The following is a 22,339-nucleotide window of genomic DNA, read 5'->3' as shown; positions in this document are numbered from 1 at the left end:
ACGCCTTGGCACACAGTCACGTGTATACAGAGAGTAGAGCAGTGGGCTAAGCACACACCCCTGAGGTGTGCCAATGTTGATCATCAGCGAGAAGGATATGTTATCACCAATCCACACAGATTGTGGTCTTCCGGTTATGAAGTCGAGGATCCAATTGCAGAGGGAAATACAGAGGCCCAGGTTCTGCAACTTCTCAATCAGGATTTTGGGAATGATGGTATTAAATGCTGAGCTATAGTCGATGAGCAGCATCCTGACGTAGGTGTTTGTGTTGTTCAGGTGCTCTAAAACCATGTGGAGACCCATTGAGATTGACCTATTATGGCGATAGGCAAATTGCAATGGGTCCAGGTCCTTGTTGAGGCAGGAGTTCAGACTAGTCATCACCAACCTCCCAAAGCATTTCATCACTGTAGATGTGAGTGCTACCGGGCAATAGACATTAAGGTAGCTCACATTATTCTTCTTAGGCACTGGTATAATTGTTGCCTTTTTGAAGCAAGTGGGAATTCCGCCTCCAGCAGTGAGAGGATGAAAATGTCCTTGAATACTCCCGCTAATTGGCTGGCACTGGTTTTCAGAGCCTTACCAGGTACTCCATCAGGACCTTCGATCTTGCAAGGGTTCACTCTCTTTAAAGACAGCCTAACATCAGCCTCTGAGATGGAGATCAGAGGGTCATCAAGTGCAACAGGGATCTTCACAGCTGTAGTTATATTCTCCCCTTCAAAGCTTGCATAGGAGGTGTTGAGTTCATCTGGTAGTGAAGCATCACTGCCGTTCATGCTGTTGGGTTTGGTTTTGTAGGAAGCAAGGTCTTGCATTGCTGATTACCTGATTCTTGATTACCTGACTGGCAGACCACAGTACGTGTGCTTGCAACACTGTGTGTCTGACAGAGTGATCAGCAGCACTGGGGCTCCACAGGGGACTGTCTTGTCTCCCTTTCTCTTCACCATTTACACCTCGGAATTCAACTACTGCACAGAGTCTTGTCATCTTCAGAAGTTTTCGGATGACTCTGCCATAGTTGGATGCATCAGCAAGGGAGATGAGGCTGAGCACAGGGCTACGGTAGGAAACTTTGTCACATGGTGTGAGCAGAATTATCTGCAGCTTAATGTGAAAAAGGCTAAGGAGCTGGTGGTAGACCTGAGGAGAGCCAAGGTACTGGTCATCCCTGTTTCCTTCCAGGGGGTCAGTGTGGACATGGTGGAGGATTACAAATACCTGGGGATATGAATTGACAATAAACTGGACTGGTCAAAGAACACTGAGGCTGTCTACAAGAAGGGTCAGAGCGGTCTCTATTTCCTGAGGAGACTGAGGTCCTTTAACATCTGTCGGACGATGCTGAGGATGTTCTAAGAGTCTGTGGTGGCCAGTGCTATCATGTTTGCTGTTGTGTGCTGGGGCAGCAGGCTGAGGGTAGCAGACACCAACAGAATCAACAAACTCATTCTTAAGGCCAGTGATGTTGTGGGGATGGAACTGGACTCTCTCACGGTGGTGTCTGAAAAGAGGATGCTGTCCAAGTTGCATGCCATCTTGGACAATGTCTCCCACCCACTACATAATGTACTGGTTGGGCACAGGAGTACATTCAGCCAGAGACTCATTCCACCGAGATGCAACACAGAGCGTCATAGGAAGGCATTCCTGCCTGTGGCCATCAAGCTTTACAACTCCTCCCTTAGAGGGTCAGACACCCTGAGCCAATAGGCTGGTCCTGGACTTATTTCCTGGCATAATTTACATATTATTATTTAACTATTTATGGTTTTATTATTATTTAATTATTTATGGTGCAACTATAACAAAAACCAATTTCCCCCGGGATCTATAAAGTATGACTATGACTATGACAAATCCTACCAGATTTACCGTGCTTCCGATGTCACCTCCAAACTCATTCGAACTTGTCTCTTTGCCCTTGAAGTAGCCCTCTGCAAATCATACCTGGTTTTCTGGTACGGGCCTGGTTTGCCAGACTTGAATGCCACAGATCTACCCATCAGCAGATGACATACCTCCTGGTTCATCCATGGCTTTTGGTTTGGGAATGTACAGTAAGTCTTTGTGGGCACACCCTCATCAACACAGGTTTTAATGAAGTCAGTAACAACTGCAACATGCTCATTCAGACCCGAAGCTGAATCCCTGAATGCAGTCCAGTCCACCGATTCAAAGCAGTCCTGTAGGCGCTCCTGTGCTTCCCTTCTCCAAACCTTCTTGGTCCTCACGACTGGTGCTGCAGTCTTCATTCTCTGCCTATACTCAAGGAGTAGAAGTACAGCCAGGTGATTAGACTTCCCAAAGTGAGGGTGTGGAATAGCACGGTAGGCATTCTCGATTGTGGTGTAGCAGTGGTCCAGGGTGTTGTTTCCTCTGGTATTGCAAGTGATCTATTGATGGTAGTTGCTTAGTGATTTTTTCAGACTGGTCTGATTAAAATCTCCCAAAACGACAGTGAAGGCATTAGGATGCGCTGTTTCGTGTACGTTGATCCCATTGCAGTACTCAGATTATCTAAAGCCTGCTTGACATCGGCCTGAGGTGGAACGTAAACTGCTACCAAAATGACCCCAGAGAACTCCCCGTGGTAGGTAAAAAGGATGGCACTTTACTGCTAGATATTCCAGGTCTGTTGAGCAGAAGTAGGACAGCAGAGATATATTTGTGCACCAAGAAGAGTTGATCATGTGGCATACTCCTCCACCTCTGCTTTTGAGAGACTCTATAGATCTATCCTGATGGTGTATAGTAAACCCGTCGATCTGAATCGCTGCATCTGGTACAGAAGAGGTTAACCAGGATTCTGTGAAACAAAGGACACATGTGTCAGTGTGTCAGTGAAATCTGACAGATGGAGGATGGATATGTACTGTCTCTTTTTTACAGTATGTGCGGTTAAGCAATGTCAGGATTAGAATTAAATCCGCTTTGTCCACCAATGCTGAGAAAATCAATTCACTTTTATATTCCTCACATAGTTCAATTTAAATCTACTTGGAGACTGATTACACTGGGTCCACCTCTGCAACCTGGGCAAAGTAGCTATGTGGTATTGAAAACGCTGTATCAAAACATAACTTTGGAAATTATTGGATGCAACAGCCAAAGAAAGGGAAGCAGTTTCTGACATTAAATATACTGCTGGTGTTGTTCAGGAATCTCGTGGTTGTCAAGCGCAGGTTTTCTGAAAAAAAAACACGTGCCCCTGTGTTGAATTTTAAATGTACTAATTAACTTGTTGATTTTCATGAACTACTGATATGGGTGAATTTAATATATTAACATTAATATATTCTCATTTGACCAGTGCAGTAGAAGTTGGCTCCAGGCTTTGTACCTCCCGTGGAACTCATTATCTTTGTTGACAGAGAACAATAAAAATTATTATACACATTCAGAACAGATTGCTTCTGTTTACTCCAACGTGCTTGTAACATGGCTGATCACGGAATAGTCATTTTGTTTGTTGTGATATATTTCCAATGATAAGTAAACAGGAGCAAGTGTTGACTTTGATATATAGAACCTCATGAAGTGTCAAACAAGCTGACTTCCTGGAGATCACATGGTCTTACAAACACTGGCTGCAATCTGTGCTGCAGTTCTGAATTTCACTGATGTTTGTACTTTCCCCAGGGGAAGGAGTCAACACGGCTCCAGGCTCCACAATTCACAAATCTGGAAGCTGAAACCTGAACCAGCTCCAGAAAGCCCTGAAGCTGATGTTTTGTCACTCTTGGACAATGAGAACAATGAACAAATATTCCAGCAAAACCCTTAAACCATCACCAGTGACTTTTTACAGCACACCAGTTCCACACAGTGCATCAAATGTTTTTGCTTGCATATAAATCCAATCTATGCACAGTATACAATATCCTATCACTTGTGTATGGGACTGGTGGAGACATTCGGGAAGTGTTAAATAAATTCCAGGGAATAATTGACTATAAAACTTTTGGTTTAGAAGTTTAATTGAGTTTCAGTATATTTGGCATTGAATGCTGAGATGTTGGTTTAGCTGGTGAATCCAGATGAAGACTACAAAGTTGGAGAATTGTAATATAAAATTTTCTCTGCATATTCTGACGACTTTATAAAAATAATCTTAGTTATAAATGTTCTTTTATTCCAGACATCTGATGCCAATTCTATCAACGACAAAATAATAACATATGAATGTCACTCTCTGATACAATATATATTTTCATTGGCTCATTGCTCATCAGATTATTGTTGTCCTTTTCTCTTCTTCGGAAATATTTTGATGAATAAAAGATTGGTCAATTGGTCAATTATCCAGACTAGTGGCCAGATCAGAACACTGTCTATTCTTGTGTGACTAACAAAGTAAACATGAATTCACCTTTTAAAGATCATCCATGGTTGAACAAATGTGACCTGATTCAGGTTGGTGAAGGACAAACAATATCAGATGGATGCAGATCGATCCCAGAGCGTCAAAGAATTGATAAGCACTGGAATTCCTTAGGAGACTAAGGAGCTGGTGGTAGACCTGAGGAGAGCTAAGGTACCGGTGACCCCTGTTTCCATCCAGGGGGTCAGTGTGGACATGGTGGAGGATTACAAATAGCTGGGGATACAAATTGACAATAAATTGGACTGGTCAAAAACACTGAGGATGTCTACAAGAAGGGCCAGAGTCATCTCTATTTCCTGAGGAGACTGAGGTCCTTTAACATCTGCCGAACGATGCTGAGGATGTTCTACGAGTCTGTGGTGGCCAGTGCTATCATGTTTGGAACTGGACTCTCTCACGGTGGCATCTAAAAAGAGGATGCTGTCTAAGTTGCATGCCATCTTGGTCAATGTCTCCCATCCACTACATAATGTACTGGGTGGGCACAGGAGTACATTCAGCCAGAGACTCATTCTACCAAGATGCAGCACAGAGTGTCATAGGAAGTCATTCCCGCCTGTGGCCATCAAACTTTACAACTCCTCCCTTGGAGGGTCAGACACCCTGAGCCAATAGGCTGGTCCTGGACTTATTTCATAATTTGCTGGCATAATTTACATATTACTATTTAACTATTTATGGTTCTATTACTATTTATTATTTATGGAGCAAATGTAACGAAAACCAATTTCCCCCGGGATTAATAAAGTATGACTATGACTATGACTAATTAACATACCCTGTGTAGCCATCTGTCTAACATGTCAAGCTCTGCCTTTGCTTTAAAAATTCCATGAAGACACAAGAGGTGCAAAATTTCAGCAATTTTTATGACATTACAAGAACTTATAAAGTCATCTCTTCCTTCCTTACTTCGAGATTTACAGTAGATTACTAAATTTTTTGTCTAAAGTCAGAGTGCAAAATGTCACAATATAAAGAGCAACATTGGAACAGTAAAGGTTATTTCCAGAAAACCTGATTTTTGTATTTCCTTAATGATGAGATATTTTATGGTGAGAAGCATATTAAAATATTCTAGCTATAATTTTCTATTTTGAATTCCTGGTTAAACACTGAAAGGTGGATTTTGATCTTCCTGAGATTCAGTAGGCTGAATAGACATCAGGGCTTTCAAGTCCAGTCAAGCCAAGTCAAGTTTATTGACCTTTAACTATGTACATGTATACTGCCAAAAGAGACAACGTTTCTCCAGACCAGGGTGTAAAGCACAGTAGTACACATAACACACAATAACGAAGAAAATAAGAATTAAATCTACAAATTAATTGTGCATAAATAAACAAAGTACAGTAAATTAAATATTGTAGGGTACAGTACAGATTATCCAGTGACATAGCAAATGCAATGCTGCAGGGAGCTCAGAAGCCTAATCAACGGTAGTTATCAAAGGATATAGCGTGTTTAAGAGAACATGCACTATTCTATAAGTCCCAAAGGTTCACATCTGCATAAGGCTACCTGAATTGCTGAGTTCCTCCAGTGTTTTCTGTGTGCTTTTGAGAATATAGTAACGTAGTTGTCATCAGGTATAGAATGGCTTGAGGACTAGATATTATTCTATACAGTAAAGACTGCGTATCCTGAATGTTTACATAAGCATGTCCTTAAGACCCCTGGAGCTGAAAAACAGCAGCTTCAGCATCGCAATAAGCATATCTGTGAACTGAGTATGATTTGGGGTCCCCGAAAACGTTTGTCTCAGTGCTGAGGTATGCAGGGATGGAGTCGGAGAAAAATACGAACACTGATATCTGCACAACCATGAGGAAATTTGCAGATGCTGGAATTTCAAGCAACGCACATAAAAGTTGCTGGTGAACACAGCAGGCCAGGCAGCATCTCTAGGAAGAGGGACAGTCGACGACACTTCGCCTGTGAGTCGGCAGGGGTGATATACTGCGTCTGGTGCTCCCGATGTGGCCTTCTATATATTAGCAAGACCCATTTCGCTGAACACTATGCTCTGTCCGCCAGAGAAAGCAGGATCTCCCAGTGGCCAAACATTTTAATTCCACGTCCCATTCCCATTCTGATAGGTCTATCCACGGCCTCCTCTACTGTAAAGATGAAGCCACACTCAGGTTGGAGGAACAACACCTTATATTCCATCTGGGTAGCCTCCAACCTGATGGCATGAACATTGATTTCTCAAACTTCCGTTAATGCCCCACCTCCCCCTCGTACCCCATCCGTTATTTAGTTATTTATATACACACATTCTTTGTCTCTAACTTCTTTTTCTCCCTCTGTCCCTCTGACTATACCCCTTGCCCATCCTCTGGGTTTTCCCCCCTCCCCCTTTTCTTTTTCCCTAAGCCTCCTGTCCCATGATCCTCTCATATCCCATTTGCCTATCACCTGTCCAGCTCTTGGCTCCATCTCTCCCCCTCCTGTATTCTCCTATCATTTTGGATCACCCCTCCCCCTCCTACTTTCAAATCTCTTACCAGCTCTTCCTTCCGTTAGTCCTGACGAAGGGTCTCGGCCCGAAACGTCCACTGTACCTCTTCCTAGAGATGCAGCCTGCCCTGCTGCGTTCACCAGCAACTTCTATGTGTGTTGACTGATATCTGCATTTTTTTTTGGAGCACCATCTGAATTATCCTGGCTGATTCTGAAATGAAACCTGGATGAAAACTTTGTATACGAGGCTTCAGGCAGAGTTTGGTGGCAAAGAGATTCTGGAAGAGGAGGGCATACTGTAGGTAAATGAGTTCTGTAGTGTGGAGCATGCTCTGGGATTTGCAGACTTGGGGAGGGGATGAGGCAATGCACGTTTGCTGTGTGGCAACTGAGTGAGGCCAGCAGAGCAAACAGTTAGAATGTGAACACTGAGGATGGATAAGTTTTAAGAATGATTCCAGGTCTGGGACCAATGCAGCAACATGCTGATTCTTCAGACAAAGTGTGGATTGTATCCAATGTTGGAAATATCTATGTATTTTCCAAACCTGCAACATTAAAGAGCTGGGAGACATGCTGCAACATGAAGATTTTGAATGGGAGAGCAATTTCCAGGAAATCGCAGGTATAAACTCCATCTTGTAGTGAGCATGCTCTCCTGAACTGCAGACTTTCCAATCCTGTGAGAATAAGGCCCAGAACTGGAATTTGAAAGCTAGAAAGCAAACAATTGGTTCATTTGCACCATTAACTTTGCTAAAAATGAATTATTCATTTCTTCCTGAAAATAAACAAATCAATCTTCAAATTAGTCCAACAGAATCAACAGCTATATTGGTAGATAATCCTATTACAGCTCTGAAGCACACACATGCTGAAATGTAAAGCTACAGAAGTGAAAGTAGATCTGAGCTGGGAGCAGGAAATCTCCTGCTTCAGGACGTCAGTGTTTGGCAGAGTTCCCTGCATGAGATTATGCAAAATGGAGAAGAGTGTCCCAATAAATAGAAGCTCACTGAATGGTTTCAGCATGTCTTGATTCAGCAGAGAACAGCTGCATTGAACAGAAGATCCGTCTGCTGTACAAAGTGGAAGATGGACAGAACAGCCACTGTGACCATCCTCATCCTCCTTCTGTGTGCCATTGCTGCACAGGGTATGTTGAGATATCTGAACTGGAGTTTTATTCAAGTGATGTACCTATTTTGTGGTTCTTGTATTGTTTACAATGTAGAAAGGAATGAAAGTGAGAAATATTTAAATATCTGTAACTGTAAATTGCATCAGCATCAGATGTATATAAGATTAATTCATGCAGCTTTCCTGCAACATTTGATAGTGAGATATGCAAGCTCCTGTCTGGTGATGCTTTGATGAAGCAAAAACACTGGTGGAGTATCAGCAAGTTTTACAGGCTTTGTTCTCCTTGAAGCAACAATGAAATCTGAGTGAATATAATCTTTCCTCAGGTGTTCCGATCCCAGGAGCACAAGGACGGTGCCATTGCATTCGAACCAGCTTTGATATTATTCATCCGACGTCCATCAGGAGCTTGAAATACATTCCCAAAGGATCCCACTGTGAGAGAGCAGAGATAATGTGAGTAAAGCAGCCAGATTATCAAATTTAACTTCATTCCTTTACTGATGTTTATTTCATAAACTGTGCACCTCAAGAGAAGACATACTGTTTCTGTGAATTAAATTTTGAATGATACTGTCTTTTCGCAGTGTCACCCTGAAAAATGAGACGAAAGTGTGTGTGGATCCTGATGCCAGGTGGTTGCAGGCTCTCATAACAGCCATGAAAGGTCAGTGTTTGGTGCTTGTCAAAATTTTACTCTTAAGCTGCTAAGTAACGTAGATGTAAAGAATTGTTTTTGCTGTGTGACTCTGGCCCTTCATAGTGGAGGGAGCTGTCTGCTCCTCACTGTCGTTCCTGCCGTAACCTGGAATGACAGCAAACTCATTCGCCATGTTTGCTGTCAGAGCTGAGCCTCTCACATTATTAATGTTCCTTGGAACTGTGGTAGGGACCAGGAAGTAGAGATTGGGTCACCATAAAGCTATTAATTGCTGAACTGATGTCTGATACTGTTTATCACACCTTTTAATTCCAGCTGAGATTAATGAATGAAGAATGATTTATCGTCTAACCAGTGATGTTTAGAATAAAATATTAAGTAATGATTTTCACCATTGTTTGCAGCCATAGGATAGGGGCAGTTGGGTGAATAAATTATTGGGGTGCCAGTTGCACAGAATGCTTTGTCCTGGATGGTCTCCATCATCTTGGTGTTGGAGCTACAGACAGTGTTTACTTTCTGGAAGAGGGGTTCCCTGCATGGGGGTCTATGGATCCCTTGCTTAATGATGGTGTTCACTCTCTAGAACAGGGGTTCACAACACGAAGTCCATAGTACAATAAAAGGTGGGAAGTCCTGCTCTAGATTTTTTCCTTGTAAAGAGATGATAGGATGGTAAATGGGTGTCAGAAAGTGATTCAACTCAGATCAATACAGTAGATAATGAACTGTTGATGCCAGGGAAGTCAGCAATGGTACATCACATGCCTGCATGGTGTAACTTTGTGAGAAGTTAGAAATGAATTTGAACACAGTACGATGCAGTTTGGTTTATACCTTTTACAATATCAATGAGGTATGAGCAAGTTTCCAAGGCATCTTTTTGTGGAAAGTCAGTTTGAAAACTCATTTAATTCTGTTGCTTGAGATACTATATGCTGAAAATCTGTGGGTAATGATACAAATTATTCAATAATTTTACAGGTGGGAAACAACACAAATCAAAAAACTGAAGCTGCAAAATGAGCGAATGAATTCCATCTCTAGATTATCCGATGGGGAAAGATGGAAGTTCAGCCCTGGGTGTTAACTCTGTGATATCACCATCCAGTGGTTCATTCCAGTGTCTCCTCTTCATTGTCTTCTGAGAGTGATCTTGCTGTTTCTCCCTGTCACAGGACATTTTTTTTACCTGGACACACGACCTGTTTGCATTTGAGGACACCATCTGATGTTTGTGTTACATTTTGTGCAAATCATAGGGTTCTTGTGCAATTTATGGTAATTAAACTAGATTCTGGACCTGTGACCTTGTGGAAAAGTGTAAATGAGACCGGAGTCATTTGCTAAAATATAATATTGGTTATCGGGTTGGGAGATGATGGTGGTATTAAACTAAGATGGTGAGTGAATCTCCATGACTACAGAGTTAAAATGATCTCAGTCCGCAAGGGAAGCCAGTGATGGGTGGTGGTCTGTGCTCTCTGCCATCCCTGAAATTAAAGCAGGAGGATCCATGGGATTGTTTACAACAATTCCCACTCCTACCTTCCCCTTTCCTGCTTAAATTCTTTCGGAAATGGTGATATACTGATGGCAGTACATTGGACCAAAAGTGTTCTAATTTGAATGAAACATTCTTCTATAGAAATAACAGTAAAAATGTCTGAAATCACCTTGTGCCTTTTTACTGCAAGTTTTTGACAGTTGATATTTTCATGAAAATATGGTGGTTTTTTTTGTGAAGCGTCAGATTTTAGAATCTATCTAGAATCTGTTGAAGTAAACTCTCCACTGATGTAATTTTTCTGTAAAATATCTACATTTTAAAAGATAGTGCTGCTAATAGTCTGATAATCACTGGATGAAATAAAAGTTTTAAGTAAGAATAAACTTTATATGTGGATGGAAATATTTTGTCTTGAGGGAACTTTTACTGACTGGATTCAGATTATTATCCATCAAAGCTGGACTTCTGTCATATGTGAATGAATTTGTTGAACATTCCTCAAATGTATTTAAGAAATTAAAATAAATTGTATTTCTAAAAAAGAATTCGTTGTCAGTGGTTCTGAATCTTCAGTAGATGGTCCTGTGTTTCTTCATTTAATAAATGAACTAATTAAAGAATGAAGAGCAGTGGGTCCTCAGCCAAATCTGCACAATGGCTGTGGGGAATTTTAGCGGGTTTCGAAAATTTCAGCTTAAATTTAATGTTTTGTATTCGGAGAATTAAGATAATGGGTGATACTTTCAAGGGATAATTATCATAAGCACAATGTACAATGTATATAGTGCTGTATAGCTGAGCTCAAGTTTGCCTCATGACACTTTAAATATTTGCATACAACGCCTGAAATGCCGGTAAATTGAAATCGCTGAACTCATCTTGGTTAAAACACACTGAGATAGTTGTGACATTTAGTCAACTGCACAGATGAAGGGCACAGATTAGTACAATGTCACGGAATTGTTGAATCGTTGAGACAGAAGATTCTTTGTCAGGGCAACTGACATACCTGTCATTGTAACTTAACACAGACAAACTGGATCTGCAGTGCAATTAACATCAGACCAGAAACTGAAATTTTGGGCTTGAAGAATTATAAAGTAGCCAGGAGGAGATTAAGACTAGATTTTGGAGAGCCAGAAAAGGACATGAGAAGACCTTGGTGAGTAAGATTAAGGAAAACATCAGCTCATTCTACATGTACTGTATGTGAAGAACCAGAGGATGATTAGCTGGAGTTATGACCGTCAGAGATAAAAGTGGAAACATACTTTTACTTGAAGGATCAGGGGAGGTCCTCAATGAATACTTTGTTTCACTATTCACCAACGGGAGGCAGCTTCACAAATGTGAGGTTATCATTGAACAGGCTGCGACATGTCAACTTTAAGAAAGAGGATGTGTAGAACTCTTGAGAAACATTGGGATAGATAATTCCCTGTGACTGAACGAGGTTTACCCCGGGTACTGAGAGAGCAAGAGAAGAGATTGCTGCACCTTTAGTGATGATCTTTGCATTCTTACTGTTCACAATAGTAGTACCAGAAGATTGGAGGTGGACAAATATTATTTCTTTGTTCAAGTAAGGTAATTTGGATAAACCTCGGAATGATAGATCTGTGAATCTTATGCCATTGGTGGGAAAATGATTGGAGAGAAGTCTTTGAGACAGGATTTACATTTGGAGAAGCATAGACTTGATCAGGGATAGTCAGTGTGAGTTTGCAAAGGACAGATCATGTCTCATAAGCCTGATTGAATTCTGAAAGGAAATGAGCATACAATTTGATTAAGACAGAGCAGTGGATGTGGTGTATATGGCTTTTAGTAAGGTATTTGAGAAGGCTCCCAATAGCATGCTCACTCGAAAATTCAGGAGGCCTCATGGATACAGAATTGGCTTGCCCACAGAAGGCAGAGGGTGGTAGTAGATGGAGCATATTCTGCCAGTGGGTTGGTATCCAGAGGTGTTTCACAGTGATCTGTTATGAGAGCCTTGTTCTTTGAGATATTTATAAATGACTTGATGAGTAAGTAGTTGGACAGCTTAGTAGTTTTCTAGGTGTTGCAAGAGTTGGTGATGTTGTGGATAGTGTGGAAGGTTGTCGTAGGTTATAATGGGAAACTGAAGGATGTATTAGTGGGAGATGGAGTTTAATCTGGAAAAGTGTGAAGTGATACACTTTGTGAGTTTAAACTTGAAGGCCAGGTACAGGGTTAATGGCAGAATTCGTAGCAGTGTGGAGGAACAAAGAGATTGTGGGGTCCATGTATGTATATCTTCAAAAATGATGTGCAATTTGGTAAAGTGTTTGAGAACGCCATGATGTTTTGCCTTTCAGAAGTTGAATAACAGAGTTGAAGAGTTACAAGATAATTTTGCATTTCTGGACAACTCTGATTAGACCATACTTAAAATATTGTGCTCATTTCTGATTGCCTCATTGTAGTGAGGACGGGGAAGCTTCAGAGAGGTTGCAGAGGAGATGGGCTGGATCAGACATCATGTATTATGAGGAAAGGTTGAGCAAGCTTGGGTTTTCCTCTTTGGAAGTAGGAGGGCGAGAGTTGACTTTACAGCAGTGTAAACAAAGGTGAGAGACATTAACAGAGTGAACATTCAGTGTCCTTTTCCTAGGAAGTAAATGATGTATATGAGAGGACTAAATTTTAAGGTGATTAGAGTAAAGTATAGGTGCAGGTCAGAGCTACGTTTTTTGTACAGAGATAGATGGCTGCATGAAACGAGGTGCCGGGGTGGTGTTGAAGGCAGATATATTAAAGACATTTATGATAGGCACGTGGATGGAAGAAAAATGGAAGACAATGTGTGAGGAAAGCATTGGAGTGATTTTGGAGGAAGTTAAAATGTCGACACAACATCATGAGCAAAATGGCTTGTATTGTGGTGTACTGTTATATGTTCTATGTTCTATGTGAGAAAACTGAAGTTGGCATCAAGAATAGCTCAAGTGTCAGGATGGACCATTAAATGTTACATTTCTTCTTGCTAATTCACAGGTTATCACTAATTGTTAATCCCAACTGTCCCTTAAACTCAATGGCTCATTAACAGGAGGGTGAATAACAGGAAAAGGAATTAAACCCATGTGTGTGTGCTTGTGTGTGTGTGTGTGTGTGTGTGTGTGTGTGTCCACGTGTGGAAACGTACTTGATCATATTGTGTTTGAACATCTTCCCTCTTACGTGTGAGTATTAATTCCAGTGTGGGAGAACTCACTTTGTAGTTGTCCCCCTTCGCACTATATCAAGAACTTGCTGTGTGAAGCCCATGTGCTAGCTGATGTTCAATTGCTCATTCACATGAATTAGACTGTGTACACCAATAGACCGGATTGTAAGAGTCTGCAGAGGTCGTTGTTTCAGCCTGGCCCATCACGGGCATCTGCCCACCCACCATCGAGAACACCTTCTAAATACGTTTTGTCCAGGATACAGAGTCTATCATTCAGGATGTCCAACATTAGTGGCGTGACCTCTGCTTCTGACTATAATCAGGGAGGAGGCATAGGAACCTAAAGATAAACTCTCATTGTTTTAGAGCACCTTCTTCCCCTCCGCCATCAGATTTCTGAATGGTCCGTGAATTGTTCCTGGGCACAAGGGTCTGGAATATTGATGTATTGATGTGGTCTAGATACAAAAGTGTCTCTTTATTCAGGCTCAACCATACATGGGAGGTCCTTACCTACCTAAACTACTGCCAGTAGCCATCAACCCCAAACTGAGTGTGAACATGGTGTGACAAGAATACACATAGATTAAGATGTAGCTGTCCTGGGCTGGCACCAGTGGATTCAGCAGTTGGTCTGTCACCTGTCTTCAGGAGAGAGAGAGATAAGGAAAACAATGGAGCAGCATTTGGAGATGTGTAATGAAGGGACGGGAGAGAGAGTAACAGAAGGAGAGAGCTGTCAAGAGCGGCTCACCCTTTGAACCCCAAACTGTTTGAAGTGATGGACAGGCGATACCCCAACAGGGGGATAAAAAGGGACAGGTTCGCTAAGGCAGGACACACACGACACCCGAGGTTACAAGACCCTGGAAGCGGTGCGTTTCTCACAAGTCGGTGGGAAGTACCGGGCCATAGACGCACTGGGTGGAAAGGCACGATCGGCGGGAACCTGGTGTGTGTCCACCCTTGCCAGGGTGCCAGGTTCAGCGCAGAGAAACAATCGTATCTGGAAACGGAGGGGTCACGGTCGGTGACCTCAGATGACATCACAAAGGACTCGCCCGAAAGCTGACTGCGAAGGTCTGTCTGGAAGCCTTGAATATTCATTCGTTTTGCTCTCTCTCCTTCCCCCAACTGTCCATCGCCACGGCAGCGATTACTGCGAACTGAACTGAACTAAATTGAACTGAACTTTGCGTCATTTTGAAACTGGTCATCTACCCCTAGACAACGATAGCGCTTCATTGATCCTGTTATCTTAATTCTGTGTGCATGTGTGTTTATCATTGCTGAACTGTTGCATTTATTATCCGTTTGATTAGAGTACTGTGTTGCTTGTTTCTTTAATAAAACTTTCTTAGTTCTAGTCATCCAGACTCCAACTGAGTGATCCATTTCTGCTGGTTTGGCAACCCAGTTACGGGGTACGTAACATAAGTGGGGGCTCGTCCGCGATTTTGAACGCTAAATTTGGGACGGAGTAAATTGATTGGGTCAAAATTCCCGAAAGAAAGAAAAGACAAACAGCAGAAATGGAGGCTGAGGAATTTATAAAGGCGCTGAACTTGGAGGCATTAGAGGATGCCAGGAAATCGGAATTGGTAGCTGTGGCCAAATGGTTGAATCTTGCTAAGGGGAAGTCGACAATGAGGAGAGAGGAGATACACAGAGCTATCGTAGAGCACTATGCATCTAAAGGTGTGTTTCCCCAAGGTGAGCTGGGGGTGGTGTCTATTGAAAAACCTGCTGGAGACGCGGTACAGGTGCAGCTTGAAAAACTGAGACTCGAGCACGAGTTCCGGGTACGGCAGTTAGAACACGAAGAGAAGCAGTTAGAAAGGCAGGAGAGAGAGTTAGAAAGGCGGGAGAAAAAGAAGCAGTTAGAAAGTCAGGAGAGAGAGAGAGAGAGAGACAGTTGGAGCAAGAAGAGAGAGAGAGGCGGAGGGAAAGGGAATTTGAGCTGGAGAAGTTAAAGATAAGGGCCGAGCAGGGACCCGTGCCGAACCAAGGTGGAGGGTTCCGGGCGACCCAGGAGGTTAGGCTGGTTCCCCCATTTGACGATACCGACATGGATCGGTACTTTCTCCATTTCGAAGAAGTTGCTACAAGTCAGGACTGGCCGAGGGATAAGTGGGCTGTTTTACTTCAGAGCGTTCTGAAAGGGAAAGCCCAACAAGCTTACTCAGATTTGTCTGCGGAAGATGCCCAGAGGTATGAGGTGGGGAAAGAGGCCATCCTCAGGATTTATGAGTTGTTCCCGGAGGCATACCGGCAGAGGTTCCGGAATGCGAGGAAGCAGCGGGACCGCACGTATTTAGAGTTTGCCCGTGAGATGCAGACATATTGTGAGTGTTGATGCGCCTCGAAGGGGGTAGAGGGGGATTATGACAGACTGCTACAGCTGAGCCTGATTGAGCAGTTTAAAGGTTGTGTCCCTGAGGGTATGAGACCCTACCTAGATGAGAAAGAGGCAGCCACGTTAGCCACAACTGCTAAGTTAGCGGATGAGTATGCGTTGACGCATAAAATGAAGTTTTCCCCGAGTAAAGGCTACCAGAAGGGTAGTCAGGACGGCAGGGAGAGTCCGCCAGAAAAGTTAGAAAGTAAGCCGGGGGCTAGTGAGAAGGATAAGGTAGGCCAGGAGCAGTCTGGTAGGAAGTCTCCTGGGGTCATTTGTTATAATTGCGGGAAAGTAGGACACTTTGCGTCCAGGTGCTTTGCCCCAAAGAAGGAGACGGGAAAAGGAAAAATGGCGATTTTGACTGGCTGTATCGAGCTGGTAAACGAACCGTTAGGGAAGGACAGGTCTGCCAAAGTTCAGGAAGGGCGCGAGAAGTTTATCTCGGCCGGATTGGTGTCAGTGAAGGAGGGGTTAAAACCAGTTCCAGTGCGGATCTGGAGAGACACGGGAGCGTGTCAGTCCCTAATACTGAAGAGTGTATTAGAGTTTAGCTCAGAGACCCAGACTGGGGAGGTCAAGGTCAAAGGTATTGGAGAAGGGACAGAGACCGTCCCTTGCACCAGGTACACTTACAAAGCAACCTGGTCTCTGGACTAGTCACGATCGGGGTGAGGTCCGAATTACCGATGAAAGGCGTGGAAGTCTTGCTCGGTAATGACGTCGCCGGGGGAATCGTGTTCCCAGCCGTGAGATTAACAGGTCAGCCTGCCAGCATTGAGACCCCGCCCATGAACTCACAGGTTCATCACGGGACCGCGGTAGTAAATTTAGCTGAGACGTTTCTGCCAGCCTTGTACAAGAAGGGGGTAGAAAGTGAAAAGAAGGAGTGTAGTGAGACAAGAAGTAGTGAGGGAGCTGGGACAGACGTAGCAGTAGCCAGGAAAGAATTTGTGCAGACGCAGGAGCGAAACGAGGGGCTGATGGTTTTGGCAGAGACAGCTCTCTCTGACACATACTTAACAAGGGAACTTGTAGGCTATTGTGTGGAGGAGGAAGTGCTAAGGAAGCAAGGGAGACCAAGTGCCGTGCCCGCAGATGAGGAATGGGGGGTGGTGCAAAAGAGTTATGGGGATGAGGTTTTTAACTTGGCCCACAAGGTACCCCCCGGTGGACATTTTGCGGTGCTGGAGGGAACAGTTGGTGGAATCATGAAATAGGTTTACCGGCTGCACCGGAGGAAGGATGTTATTGATTATGGTCGACGCGAACTGAGACGGTCACAGGCTTTTGATATGCTAACAAACCTTGTCGGTGTTAGCGCGGAAATCAATGAAGCTAGGATCCCCCCGATAAGAGAAAAAAACCATTTTGAAAAGATGAGTATGGTATCGACAGATGGGAGAAGGCTATTATTTTGGCCAGGTCTGCTGATAAGGTCTCTCCCTTAATCCCCGAACAAAGTGACTCTTTAGGAGAAGTAATTAAACGACTCCCACACGTGTGTTTGATTGTCCCGAAGCGATGCAAAGAACTGGGACGTTGGGTGGTGTCTGCATAGTGAACAACATCCATATAGAATGAGTAATTCAGTGACTAAAGGGCTGACGAACACAGAGGTGTGTATTGGCAATGTAATACGGCTGTCTGAAGCCAGCTTGATAGTGAACCTTGAAAAAAATGAGTTCGGCCACATGAAGGTCACTTACCTGGGAATTGTGGTGACACAGGGGCAGCTGGCAGCGATGCAAGCTACAGTGCAGGCTATCGCTGACCTCCCAACCCCGACAGACAACAGGGCCCTCAGAAGGCTCTTGGAGAAGGTGGGGTACTGTAGGAAGTTTTGCAATAACTCTGCGGTCACTACCCCTCCCCCTCCTACTAAGCCCTTGCGAGAGAAAACTAAGTCGGAATGGGACGACCCTTGTTATTGTGGTCCGGGAAAAACCAAATGAGAGGTTACATTGATCGCAATTCATCAGTGTTTTTGGCCACTATGAAGTTTGCTAAATTGGAACCTGGTCTAAGGGATTATTAATAACACATATAAAAGGAACAGGAAATGTGATGGCTGACTGTCTGTCAGGTGTTGACAACTTCAAACTCGCTGTATTAGCCACATAGCTGATAAAGATGTATATTTGTAAGTGTATCAAATAATGTATTCATGTTTGTAATTTTTACCCCCCGGTAAAAATCCTTAAAGGGGGGAAGTGTGACGAGAATACACATAGATTAAGATGTTAGCTGGCCTGTGCTGGCACCAGTGGGATCAGCAGTTGGTCTGCCACCTGTCTTCAGGAGAGAGAGAGATAAGGAAAACAATGGAGCAGCATTTGGAGATGTGTAATGAAGGGACGGGAGAGAGAGTAGCAGAAGGAGAGAGCTGTCAAGAGCGGCTCACCCTTTGAACCCCGAACTGTTTGAAGTGATGGACAGGCGATACCCCAGCAGGGGGATAAAAAGGGACAGGTTCGCTAAGGCGACACACACACGACTCCTGAGGTAACAAGACCCTGGAAGCGGTGCGTCTCTCACAAGTCGGTGGGAAGTACCGGGCCATAAACGCACAGGGTGGAAAGGCACGATCGGCGGGAACCTGGTGTGTGCCCACCCTTGCCAGGGTGCCAGGTTCAGCGCAGAGAAACGATCGTATCTGGAAACGGAGGGGTCACGGTCGGTGACCTCAGATGACATCACAAAGGACTCGCCCGAAAGCTGACTGCGAAGGTCTGTCTGGAAGCCTTGAATATTCATTCGTTTTGCTCTCTCTCTCCTTCCCCCCACTGTCCATCGCCACGGCAGCGATTACTGCGAACTGAACTGAACTAAATTGAACTGAACTTTGCGTCATTTTGAAACTGGTCATTTACCCCTAGACAACGATAGAGCTTGATTGATCCTGTTATCTTAATTCTGTGTGCATGTGTGTTTATCATTACTGAACTGTTGCATTTATTATCTGTTTGATTAGAGTACTGTGTTGCTTGTTTCTTTAATAAAACTTTCTTAGTTCTAGTCATCCAGAGTCCAACTGAGTGATCCATTTCTGCTGGTTTGGCAACCCAGTTACGGGGTACGTAACAATGGTATCCGGAGTGGGAACCTGAAAGAATAATTTTCTGAATGAAGTCGAACATTTGGAAACTCTAACCATAGAAAACCATAGAAACCATAGAAACTACAGCCCAGAAACCGGCCTTTTCGCCCTTCTTGGCTGTGCCGAACCATCTTATGCCTAGTCCCACTGACCTGCACACGAACCATATCCCTGCATACACCTCCCATCCATGTATCTGTCCAATTTATTCTTAAATGTTAATAAAGAGCCCGCATTTACCACCTCATCTGGCAGCTCATTCCATACTCCCACCACTCTCTGTGTGAAGAAGCCCCCACTAATATTCCCTTTAAACTTTTCCCCCCTCACCCTTAACCCATGTCAACTGGTTTTTTTCTCCCCTTGCCTCAGTGGAAAAAGCCTGCTTGCATTCACTCTATCTATACCCATCATAATTTTATATACCTCTATCAAATCTCCCCTCATTCTTCTACGCTCCAGGGAATAAAGTCCTAACCTATTCAACCTTTCTCTGTAACTGAGTTTCTCAAGTCCTGGCAACATCCTTGTAAACCTTCTCTGCACTTTTTCAACCTTATTTATATCCTTCCTGTAATTTGGTGACCAAAACTGAACACAATACTCCAGATTCGGCCTCACCAATGCCTTATACAACCTCATCATAACATTCCAGCTCTTATACTCAATACTTTGATTAATAAAGGCCAATGTACCAAAAGTTCTCTTTACGACCCTACCTACTTGTGACGCCACTTTTAGGGAATTTTGTATCTGTATTCCCAGATCCTTCTGTTCTACTGCACTCCTCAGTGCCTTACCATTAACCCTGTATGTTCTACCTTGGTTTGAACTTCCAACGTGCAATACCTCACACTTGTCTGTATTAAACTCCATCTGCCATTTTTCAGCCCATTTTCCCAGCTGGTCCAAGTCCCTCTGCAGGCTCTGAAAACCTTCCTCACTGTCTACTACACCTCCAATCTTTGTATCATCAGCAAATTTGCTGATCCAATTTACCATATTATCATCCAGATCATTGATATAGATGGCAAATAACAATGGACCCAGCACTGATCCCTGTGGCACACCACCAGTCACAGGCCTCCACTCAGAGAAGCAATTCTCTACCACCACTCTTTGGCTTCTTCCATTGAGCCAACGTCTAATCCAATTTACCACCTCTCCATGTATACTTAGGGACTGAATTTTCCTAACTAACCTCCCATGTGGGACCTTGTCAAAGGCCTTACTGAAATCCATGTAGACAATATCCACTGCCTTCCCTTCATCCACTTTGCTGGTAACCTCCTCGAAAACCTCCAATACATTGGTCAAACATGACCTACCACGCACAAAGCCATGTTGACTCTCCCTAATAAGTCCCTGTCTATCCAAATGCTTGTAGATTCTGTCTCTTAGTACTCCCTCCAATAACCTACCTACTACCGACGTTAAACTCACCGGCCTATAACTTCCCGGATTACTTTTCGATCCTTTTTCAAACAACGGAACAACATGAGCCACTCTCCAATCCTCCGGCACCTCACCCGTAGACAGCGACATTTTAAATATTTCTGCCAGGGCCCCCGCAATTTCAACACTAGTCTCCTTCAAGGTCCGAGGGAACACTCTGACAGGTCCCGGGGAATTATCCACTTTAATTTTCCTCAAGTCAGCAATCACCTCCTCCTTTTCAATCTGTACAGTTTCCATGATCTCACTACTTGTTTCCCTCAATTCCATAGACTTCATGCCAGTTTCCTTAGTAAGTACAGACGCAAAAAACCTATTTAAGATCTCCCTCATTTCCTTTGGTTCTGCACATAGCCGACCACTCTGATCTTCAAGAGGACCAACTTTATCCCTTACAATCCTTTTGCTCTTAATATACCTGCAAAAGCTCTTTGGATTTTCCTTCACTTTGACTGTCAAGGCAACCTCATGTCTTCTTTTAGCCCTCCTGATTACTTTCCTAATTAAGTATTTTCTTGCACTTCTTATACTCCTCAAGCACCTGATATACCCCCTGTTTCCTATACATTTCATTCAACTCCCTCTTCTTCTTTATCAGAGTTGCAATATCCCTTGAGAACCAAGGTTCCTTATTTCTATTCAATTTGCCTTTAATCCTGACAGGAACATACAAACTCTGCACTCTCAAAATTTCGCCTTTGAAGGATTCCCACCTACCAATCACATCTTTGTCAGAGAACAACCTGTCCCAATCCACGCTTTTTAGATCCTTTCTCATTTCTTCAAATTTGGCCCTCTTCCAGTTCAGAACTTCAACCCTAGGACCAGATCTATCTTTGTCCATGATCAAATTGAAACTTATGGTGTTATGATCACTGGAACCAAAGTGCTCCCCTACACAGACTTCCGTCACTTGTCCTAACTCGTTTCCTAACAGGAGATCCAATATTGCATCCCCTCTAGTTGGTCCCTCAATATATTGATTTAGAAAACTTTCCTGAACACATTTTACAAACTCTAAACTATCTAGACCCCTAACAGTATGGGAGTATGGGAGTTTGCCCCTAACATCGCAAATCCTATCACACCTGACACTGGAATGGACGTCAGTGTGTCAGTGAAATCTGACAGACTGAGGATGGATATGTACTGTCTCTTTTTTACAGTATGTGCGGTTAAGCAAAGTCAGGATCAGAATTTAATCTGCTTTGGCCACCAATGCTGAGAAAATCAATTCACTTTTGTATTCCTCACATAGTTCAGTTTAAATCTACTTGGAGACTGATTACACTGGGTCCACCTCTGCAACCTGGGCAAAGTAGCTAGGTGGTATTGAAAGAGCTGCATCAAAACATAACTTTGGAAATTATTGGATGCAACAGCCAAAGAAAGGGAAGCAGTTTCTGACATTGAATATATTGCTAGTGTTGTACAGGAATCTCGTGGTTGTCAAGTGCAGGTTTTCTGGAAAAAAAACACGTGCCCCTGTGTTGAATTTTAGACGTGCTGATTAATTTGTTGATTTTCATGAACTACTGATATGGGTGAATTTAATATATTAACAATTCATTTTACCAGTGCAGTAGAAGTTGGCTCCTGGCCTTGTACCTCCCGTGGAACTCATTATCTTTGTTAATGGAGAACGGTAAAAATTATTATACACACGTAAGACAGATTGCTTCTGTTTACTCCAACATGCTTATAACATGGCTGATCTGGGAATAGTCTTTTTGTTTGTTGTGATATATTTCAAATGATAAGCAAACAGGAGCAAGTGTAGACTTCAATGTATAGAACATCATGAAGCATAAAACAAGCTGATTTCCTGGAAATCACATGGTCTCACAAACACTGGCTGCAATCTGTGCTGCAGTTCTGAATTTCACTGATGTTTGTACTTTCCCCAGGGGGAGGAGTCAACACGGCTCCAGGCTCCACAATTCACAAATCTGGGAACTAAAACTTGAACCAGCTCCAGAAAGCCCTGAAGCTGATGTTTCGTCCTCTCGGACAA

At 43.3% G+C, this 22,339-nt stretch overlaps 1 protein-coding gene across 1 annotated transcript; it reads left to right on the top strand.

Annotated features, from left to right (window-relative positions):
* The first annotated feature begins 7,913 nt into the window (after positions 1 to 7,913).
* LOC134343499 (interleukin-8-like) lies at positions 7,914 to 10,123 on the top strand. Its single transcript, XM_063042219.1, has 4 exons — positions 7,914 to 8,018; positions 8,332 to 8,461; positions 8,593 to 8,672; positions 9,651 to 10,123. The coding sequence occupies exons 1-4, from the start codon at positions 7,958 to 7,960 to the stop codon at positions 9,677 to 9,679; spliced, it is 300 nt and encodes a 99-aa protein (XP_062898289.1). The 5' UTR covers positions 7,914 to 7,957; the 3' UTR covers positions 9,680 to 10,123.
* The last annotated feature ends 12,216 nt before the right edge of the window (positions 10,124 to 22,339 follow it).

The sequence above is a fragment of the Mobula hypostoma genome, chromosome 3, assembly GCF_963921235.1.
Source record: "Mobula hypostoma chromosome 3, sMobHyp1.1, whole genome shotgun sequence".
Taxonomy (NCBI): Eukaryota; Metazoa; Chordata; class Chondrichthyes; order Myliobatiformes; family Myliobatidae; genus Mobula; species Mobula hypostoma.
The sequence above is the reverse complement of the archived record's forward strand: the minus strand, read 5'-3'. Positions and strand labels throughout refer to the sequence as shown.

Coding starts and splice junctions, on each gene's coding strand:
- LOC134343499 (XM_063042219.1), top strand. CDS start 7,958: ATGGACAGAACAGCCACTGTGACCATCCTCATCCTCCTTCTGTGTGCC. Junction 8,019..8,331: donor GTGTGCCATTGCTGCACAGG/GTATGTTGAGAT, acceptor ATCTTTCCTCAG/GTGTTCCGATCCCAGGAGCA. Junction 8,462..8,592: donor TGTGAGAGAGCAGAGATAAT/GTGAGTAAAGCA, acceptor GTCTTTTCGCAG/TGTCACCCTGAAAAATGAGA.